The 9,413-nt window shown below is 33.2% G+C and overlaps 1 protein-coding gene across 15 annotated transcripts in view; it reads left to right on the top strand.

Moving 5' to 3' along the window:
* Positions 1–438: 438 nt before the first annotated feature.
* Positions 439–9,413, top strand: part of LOC106669646 (histone-lysine N-methyltransferase 2C-like) — a 43,244-nt gene continuing 34,269 nt past the window's right edge. For 11 of the 15 annotated variants that reach the window (XM_024224631.1, XM_024224639.1, XM_024224640.1 and 8 more), the window contains exons 1-10: positions 439–618; positions 6,341–6,522; positions 6,572–6,770; positions 6,831–6,992; positions 7,284–7,493; positions 7,564–7,655; positions 7,732–8,004; positions 8,082–8,204; positions 8,298–8,464; positions 8,528–8,718. In XM_024224631.1, the coding sequence (XP_024080399.1) occupies positions 6,348–6,522; positions 6,572–6,770; positions 6,831–6,992; positions 7,284–7,493; positions 7,564–7,655; positions 7,732–8,004; positions 8,082–8,204; positions 8,298–8,464; positions 8,528–8,718 (1,592 nt within the window). In that variant the 5' untranslated portion in view covers positions 439–618; positions 6,341–6,347. The remainder of the gene's footprint in view (positions 619–6,340; positions 6,523–6,571; positions 6,771–6,830; positions 6,993–7,283; positions 7,494–7,563; positions 7,656–7,731; positions 8,005–8,081; positions 8,205–8,297; positions 8,465–8,527; positions 8,719–9,413) is intronic. The other 4 variants (XM_024224646.1, XM_024224637.1, XM_024224638.1 and 1 more) reach the window with 3 other exon arrangements.

Genomic DNA, 9,413 nt, shown 5'->3' with positions numbered 1-9,413 from the left:
GACGGTATCACCCTGTATAAAAGTGCTTTGTGTTGAGGCGTTCGAAAATTGGCGGGATTTCCGCTCGTTGTAATTAGGCTAGTAGATGAAGCTCGAAGGACGAAAATGGCGAGATCAAATTAAAAGATTATAAGTAATTTTAATAAGTTTTTCTGGAAAAAGTAAACTAATCGTTGAAGCTAGTTTAACAAAGTCGATTTAAAATAATAAACCAGTTGAAATTTAATAAGAGTGAAAGAAGCGTAGACTCTAGGGGGGTCCGGATAGAACGGTCTAGTTTTTGCCTGTGAATTTCAACTTTATATTCAATCATAATTGTAATATAGAAAATTTAATGTAAAATAATTATTGTATGTATGAAAATTGATAAGAATTTTGTAGTTTGCGAGTAAGAACAGTGTGTGTTTGTAACGAGCCCGAGTTCGGAGGCCGTGGCTCATATTGTTTTAATTTTCATGGCCATCGATGCCAAGCTTTTAAGTTTCTAGCTTCTCGTTAATCTTGTTTACTATAATCAATGGAAGAACTCATGGTGTGCGTGGAAACCGTTTATCCGACCCGGCCGTTCTCAGGGTCCATCAGCTAATCACGGATGGGGAAAAAAAGTTAGTCGAAAAGGTAAGTGGCCCCTTTTCGAAAAATCCCTCGGCCCGTGCCTGCCGAGGGCGTTCTCTCAGGACGGATTATTTACCGCTCAGACCAGCCTTTTAGACCCGGAGACGGAAACGCCGACCTCGAGAGGGCCGGAGGACGACTTTTTCCCTGCCCCGGGCTCTAAACGATACGAAGCCCCTTCCCGGGGAAAAGCCGAGTCCAAACATTTTTCTCGGCAGGGACTATCGGCCCAGTCGCGATTTACCGTTCGGCCCAGGATATTCGACAGCCCCCGGCCTCCGTTCTCACGGTTCGTCTCGTCCTCCGCCCCACGGGAAACTCCGCCGACCAATATCAGCCCTTATCTTTTATTTTCAAAATTTTGAAAATCCACCATTTTTCAAAATATGTCCTGTCAAAACGGTTATCGCCACTGTTCTCCTGGCGGGCGGACTTTTTCCTCTGCAGAACTTTGTATTGTTTTCCTGGCGTTTTCCGACTGATTTCGGACGGTTTTCGACTGTTGTCCCACAAGAGACGGATCTCTTGTGGATTATAACCTATTAGATTTGAAAACGCTAATTGATTCGCCTTGCACGGCTTTGCCTCCGGGCCGTTTGATTTCCCTGCCATCTCGGCTTTTTCTGAGCTTTTCCGGACAGCCGGACCCCTTTTCAGCCTCCGCTTTGACTTTCGGCCTCGAGAAAATCCGCCGGAAACGTTCTCAGTCCCGAAGCGGCCGTTTAACGATTTTCCACTCTGACGTTAATCCCGGCTCGGCGGAAACTGGGAAAAGTCACCGGGGCTTTTCTCGATATTTCCTCGCCTCCGGCTTTTCTCCTGAGCCGGTTTTTCCGCCCGGACCGACGTCGAAAGCAGGCCCGTCGTCGGGAGTCGTCATTCCTCCTCGTAATCAAGAACGGCCATTTTCGTCTCCCAGCATAATGTTCTTGTGGATGGCCAGAGGATTTTCGACTTTACGAGCCCCTTCCCTGTATCGGATTTCTTCTGGATTTATTTTTAAATACTCGATCCGCTCGGATTTTTTATTTAATTTCCCTTAAACTAACGGGAAAAACCTCTTTCGCCCTCCCAGTTGCATAATCGCGCAATCCAGTATTGTTGTATGTGTTAAGTCGCCTTAACTACATAATTAATACATTTACAACACTTGATTTTTTCTTCTTTTTTTCAAACCAGCCTTTAAAACTGTTAAAATTTCAATCGCGTTATTTATTTATTTTTACTGTCATGTACACACTTTGTTCAAGGGAGGCAGAACGAATTTTCAAAATAAAAATGTTTTTTATCAGTTGGAATATTATTTATTTGTCTATTATTAAAACTTAGTAATATTATTAATTTAAAATAATATATTTATGGTTTGTTGTTTATGAAATTTATATGGTTTGTCATAAAAAAGATGTTCAACCTGACAGCCATGTGATCTTCAAAATTAACTTCAAAAGTATTACCATATCAATCATGCAATTACGATTAAATCGTCTAAATAAATAGTTGTTTATTATATAAATATCTTAAATGTCATTTATATTTTTCCATCATCATTTTCAATACAACATTATTATTCCAAAAAGTGGATGAGAAAAGTCTGAAAAACCTTTCGCCATTTAAGTTTTTCAATGGGCAGTACTGACAAACCAGTTTATTTTTGCATTATATTTCATTTTTTGTTTATATTATTATGTTCATGAAATAATTTGATTTGTCAATGCTGTCCATTGAAAAACCTAAATTTTCGATGCTTGGCTAGTTGTCAATAAGATATTCACCTTTCTGCCGTGTGATATTCAATATTATAACCCTATCAGTGATGCATTTACAATTAAATTTTCCAAATAAAAAGTTGATTACTTGTTGAAAATATTATATTTCATTTTTTGCCTTCGATAATTTAAAATATTATGTTTCTGGATTGTTGTTACAATAAAAATTGGTTTGAAAACCCTTTTGACTTTACAGTTGCATAAGTTAAGTTGCCGTTAACTACATAATTAATACATTAAAACTATAATGAATTTGAAAAATAATATTATAATAATAATAATAATAATAGCTTTCGACTTTGAAGTTGCATATCGTGCAATTCGTTGTATATGTTAATTCGTTGTTAACTAAATAATTAGTACATCTAACTAGAAAAAATATTAAAAATCGTCAACTTGAGAATTGTCAAATAGCGCATGAAAACTATAAGAAAAGCGTCAATAATTTATGTTTTTTTTTTTTGTTGATTATCAACAAATCCAATTATTTTTTTATTATAATGAACTTTTTTACTTATTGATTAAAAATGTAGTATCGTTTGTTGTTACAACGGAAGATATGGCTTGTCATGAAAAATATGTTCAACCTGTCAGCAAGGCAATATTCAAATCAATCACACTAACAATCTAAAATTTTAGATTAAATTTTCCCAATAAATAGTTGTTTATTACTTAAATACTTGAAATCTCCCATTTATAATTATTTTCAGTGCAACATCATAATTTTCATATATTAATTGAGAAAAATCTGAAAAACATCGGTCATTTCTGTTTTGAATTGATAATAGACAAATTTGGTATTGTATTTCATTTTTTGCAATAGTAATTTAAAATATTTTGTTTATAGATAGTTGTTTCAATAAAAATTAGGTTGAAAACCCTTTTGACTTCACAGTTGCATAAGTTAAGTTGCCGTTAACTACAAAATTAATACATTAAAGCTATAATGAATTTGAAAAATAATATATTTATAACAATTGCTATTCTCTTTATTTATTAAACATACAAAATTAAAATATTATGCATTATTTATGCCAGGCATCATGCAAATTTGTATTTATGATTAAATCTTTCAAATCAATATTTATTAATAGTTTAACAAATTCTTTAAATTCGCAATTTTAATTTACCCATTTACTTGAGGGGTCATAATTTTCAAATAATACATGAGAAAAGTCTGAAAAGAATCGGTAATTAATGTTTTTATATTGATAATTGACGAATCCAATATTTTTATATTATATTGAACTTTTTAACTTATTAATTTGAAATATTATATTGTTATTTAAGCCAGAAAACAATTTAAAAAAAGCCATCTGCTGTCTCATTCCCAGCTTTTGTATTTCTTTGATAACCACTGTTAAAAACAAATCATACTATTTCAAATATATTTTTAATTATTTGCTAAATCCATTAGCAAATTTCATGTCTCTTGGCTTGTTACAAACAATGTTTATACACATTTTACAATTGTGTTGGTCATAAATGATTTCTTATTTAGATATATACTTTTTTTAAAGACCTTTATGAAAATATTTCTTAACTTAGTATTGGTCGTAGATCTTTGGCCCTTGCTGCAATTTTATTATTATTAAATCTTAATATATTTTAAAATGTTAAAGTATTGGATTGCTTATTGTTACAAAGATGTTTATGCAGTTGGTTAGCCAAATGGTTGTAGGCTGGTCAGTCATAATCATTGCGCTGTCTGTCCTGACTCGTGATTTATTTTATTAAATTTACAGACAATTCTTTAAAAATTTCTTTTGATAATTCTTTTAACCTTTAATTAGTTTTTTTTCTCTCTCCAAGCCATTTTCAACAAATCTAGAAACATATTTGCAAAAGGCAATCTGATTGTACTGTAAAAATTGCTAATTTACAGGATATTTTAGTATATAAGAACAATTAATCTATAATTAATAGCTCATATGAAATTTTATTACCCTGTGATTTAAAATTATTTGACATAAATAACCTTCTTTTTTTTTCTTATGTTCTGGTTAACCTTTTTAACATTTTGTTTTCATGTGGGAGAGAAAAAAAACTTGTTTTTCCAATATTCCACCTTGTGCAATATTTGTGATTTCACACAAACCGCCCTGCACTGCAAAATTATTATTTATAATTGTCTACTTCACTAATTGTAACAATAGAGCTTTGATTTCTTGTACATAATCGGATTATTAAGTTTAAATGTGTGAATTAAGTAAAACATACATTTTACTTGAAATTGTTTAAATTATAATTGTTGGTAAAAGAACTAAAATATTTTACAATAGTACAAATATTTTTTGAAGTTCTTAATTTATTTCAAGTAAAAATAATTTATCAATACTTGTGATGTTCAAGAATTAAAAACAATTCCATCACATAAGAACACAATGTTTAATGCAAATGTATAGTTAATTTACTGTTTTATTATTTTTTATTGTTAAATTTGTCACTTAAGCTGTATAAGCCGTAGTTTTTTTATATAAAAGATCCTAACAAAATTTAAACTTAAGTTAAAAAAATAAAATAAAAAAGTTTTCCCTTTGTACCTTCTTGTATGTCTATAAAATTCGAGTGGAGGCTTTTATTTTCTTTCCTGAATATTTTATTTAAGATTATTAGTTATACAATTGTATTAATATGTAATTTGGTCATGGCTTATATTTGCTTGACAATCAGAGACATTTCACCATCTTCAGCCGTTTCTTGTCGACAGACTTAAATGATTGGAACAACCAAATTACAGATTTATCGTCTGGAAAACCTCAAGAAATCTCACTGTTATCATTGCTAATTTTTATGGAGGAATTATCTGAAATGTGGACTTTTGCATTCTTATTTATTCATATTTTAACTTTGGCTACAAAGCCTGAAATATAAAAACTTTCATTAGAAAAAAGTGCAATTCTATATATGTTAATTAGAAAACGAAAATGTTACATACGACAAAATATGTAGCGCTTTAATTTGAAGAAAAAAAAAATCATTTTAAAAAACTTCACGTTAATAAATTAGGTTTGATTTTTACCTTCAGTAAATAGGCTTAATCATTTCAATTTAAAACCAAGACCAGCCACAATTAAATTTTCCCCTCTGTTATTTTAATTTAATTTTATTATTATTTTATTTTTTGTACTTATCATTTGCTAATATGCAAAAGTAACATTATATCATCAGATTTTGATAACATAAAAAATATACCAGACTGCATCTCATGACCTCCAAATAATCAACAAAAAATATTGATCATTGCTTCTGATGACAAAAAATATTGATCATTACTTATCGGCTATCATCACTGATCGCTATAACTATCATAATAGCTATAGCTAGGCTATCATAATCTTAGGCTTATGAGGGTTTGGGAAGGAGAGAAAGAAATTGTAATGGTGACTAAACCTGAATGGTTTCAATGGTCACTTACAATAAATATTTTGTAGTAAACGCAATCAATTAATTCGCAAATTTTTGAAATTTGGTGGTATACAAAATAAGTTTAGACAAACCTACACAACTAAGTCTTGTTATTTTCAGTAAATATATTTTATTTATTTATTAGGGTTAATATAACAGCTTTAATGGCAATGGGCATGACAAGAAACAATTCTAAGACTTATTGTTAGGCACTCTTGACAAGGATCAATGATCATGAATTATTGGGGAGGGGGATATATATACATTCTGGCATTATTATGATTGTAAACTTTTGTCAATTAAAGCTTGTTATTTTAAGAATAATAAAGAAGAAAAGTTTTTGACACAGTTGTACAAAGTTGTGTTGTAGCTTAGGTATAGAGCCAGGCATGTTTAGTAAAAACGAAAAAAAAACAACTGTTGTTTCAGTTTAAAAATTTACTTAAGGATGTATATTCTTACTATGTTAATTTCTATAGTTATTGAGTCTCTCTCTTGTTTATTATTTAGTCTGTAGATTTTTAGTTTTTAATAAATTAATGTTTTTACAGAGTAACGATGGATGAAACATGTGGTGATGCTGAAGGAAAAGCAGGAGGGGGAGGGGGAATCGAAGAAGATATGGAGGTGGGTGAGTGCTCAGAGGAAGAGGAGGACGAGGAGGAAGACATTGACTTAGGATCGTCGCCCATCACTGACCAGTCCACAGTGATGATGAGCATGACATCCCCTGGTGAGAATTAAAATAACAAAAGAACTTATTTTAATAAATAATAATTTAGTGTTCGCTCACACAGCTCCCACTGCTTATGAAGGTTTAGCGTCACCACTGCGTGTAGTGTCAGGGGCAGCACTAACAGGAGGGAAACCGGTTGTAGGGATAAAACGAGGGCCTGGCAGGCCGAGAAGCAGAGGAGGCGGTGCTACTCCTGTTGTCCGCACGAAGAAGGTGGTCGGACCTAAGTTGAAAAGATGGAAAGGGTGAGGTTTATTCTAATTAAGGTGATACTGATATTGTTATTATGGAAGTAAGTTAAGTAGTCATGTTTGCAGATTGCTTGTTTCCGGTGTATATGGCATTAATAATGGAAAGCAACCTGGGGAAGGTGAAGATGAAAGCTCTTCACCTGTACACCCATCAACACCTGTTGATCCAGTTAAGACGCCCATCTTTGTTGATGAGCCTCTTTTTGATGAAACATGGTATGTATCACACCAAATGTAATAAAATAATGTGCATAACGGAAAGATTACTTTTTTCTCGTTTAGAAAACTAAGTTTAACAGTTTCAAATCAATATCTTAAACAATTGTTCCAAAACTCTTTTTAATAAGTTTTGAATATCATAAAGGTCAGCATTAGCCAGATTTCCGTTTTAAGACTGCAAAAATTTCAATGCGGAATATTTCAAAAAGAGTTTAATAATGTCACAACTTCCCAAGTTTCTCTATTCTGAAAGGTCCAGGTAGATTAAATGTTAATGTTTTTTTCCAGGCCCGGAAAAGTATGTGTGTTGTGCAATTTGACAGAGCATAGTCAGTTGGGGCAAGGCAAGATGTGCCGAGTAGAATGTACAGTAGAAGAACTCCCTAAAGAATTGCCCAAAGAACTGCTAATGAGCCCTCCAGAAACACCGCCTTTGGACTCTACAAGCCCAAGGCAACCTTTTCAAAACCGAAGGCAAAAAGGCGCATCCAAATTTAGGTTAGAATCGCAAATTGTAATTTTACTTTTTTTTCAGTAAAATGTTTTAATTAAAATATTATTTTTTTAGAAATGCTGGTGGTGGAGGCCAAGAGCCGGTTGATGAATTGAGCCTAGTTGGACATATAGATATACCTGAGCCAACAGCAATAGTCGATTCGGGTAATTTTAAAACTTTTTTTAAACTGTACTTCAGAAGAAAAAAAATGAAAACTCATATTGAAATAATTATTTTTAGGTTACATATACGTCCATGAATGGTGTGCGATGTGGTGCACTGGGGTAACAAGAAAGGGCATTTCTTCTTTTAACAACCTCCCAGCCGGTGTGATGGCAGCAGTGAGCAGAAGGTGTTACCATTGTAGTCGATATGGCGCAGGTAGTCCTTGCATCATCCCATCCTGCAATAAGCATTTCCACACTCCGTGTGCCGCAGCCGCTGCCACATTCCAACATCCCAAGACCCTCACTTTGATCTGTAGTCAACATATTGATCACATTTCAAAAACACGTACGTACTTTTTATCCAAATTTAATTTCTTATATGAAATCTAATTTTACTGTATTGTCATGATTTCTTTTTTGTAGCTTCTTTGTCAGATGTTGAGTGTCAGTCATGTCATTCTTTAGGAAATGTAAATAATCTAGTGATGTGTTCAATGTGCGGAAGTCATCATCATGGAATATGTATAGGAAATGCTTTACAGCCAGGTGCAAAATAATTTTGTATTCTGTTGTTTAACATATCAAATTATCTATAATAATATTGTCAATATATATATTTTTTTAAATATCTTACTACAGGACTTAGAGCAGGCTGGCAATGTGCAGAATGCCGAATTTGTCAACTCTGTCGACAGTCTGAAGACACGAATAGGATGTTGGTATGCGATTCTTGTGACAAAGCGTACCACCCATCCTGTGTGCGACCAGCTATGTCTTCCGTACCTAAAGTTGGTTGGAAGTGCAAGGTAATTCGCTTGATAAAATTAAAAATACAGAACATATTTCATATTGTCCTTTTTGTTTCTCAGAGGTGCAGATTGTGTAGTGACTGTGGTGCCCGTACTCCAGGGGGCGGTCTGTCGTCTAGGTGGCACTCAAACTACACAGTTTGCGATTCGTGCTATCAGCAGAGGAACAAAGGGTTTTCTTGCCCCGTTTGTCATAAAGCATATAGAGCAGCTGCTTTGAGGGAGATGGTCAGATGTTCTCAATGCCACAGGTTTGTTAAACAAAATTCAATAGGAAAATCATTGTAAAAATGGTTGTTTTGATGTGAATTCGATGAAAACGTTCTACTTTGGTATGGGGGATCATATATGTACTTTTGAGAGGCTTGCTAAAGTTTAAAAGTTATGGATATAAAAGTGATACTGTCATGTAGATCTATTTGGCGACAATCTAAAAATAACTTGTACTTCCACCTTTCACTTCATCGAGGTTCGATTATCACCATGCCACCTAGCCACCATTTATTCTTGAGTGAGATACCGTCTGAACCAGTCAAGGGATTTGGATGAAATAAAATTTATTTAGCAGCTTAGAGTATTAAGTAACTAATAGTGGAAATCCAATTTACGACTGGACCAAAGGCATTTTCAGAGATCACTTCAATTGATCAAAGAAGAAAAAGAAAATATAACCCTCTTGAACCAGCTTGACCAAATTGATCAGCACTTACAAAATCTCATAAATGTACATGATCAAAAGGAGTCAGAAAAAAATAAATATATTATATATTAATATAAACAGGAGAGGCAATATGGGTTACTAAAAAGTTTGTGGCTTGTCAACGACATGGGATCGTACTTTGCTGTAGATAAATTTTTCATAAAGTTTTCCTTGACATTGAATTTGGTTTAGCATTTGACACATCTATGACATGATTTGGCTCTAACAAGATCTTCATTTGGCAAA

Source organism: Cimex lectularius, unplaced genomic scaffold (genome assembly GCF_000648675.2).
Source record: "Cimex lectularius strain Harlan isolate CLEC.00 unplaced genomic scaffold, Clec_2.1 scaffold8, whole genome shotgun sequence".
Taxonomy (NCBI): domain Eukaryota; kingdom Metazoa; phylum Arthropoda; class Insecta; order Hemiptera; family Cimicidae; genus Cimex; species Cimex lectularius.
Note: the sequence above shows the minus strand (reverse complement) of the source record. Positions and strands in the feature narration are given on the sequence as shown.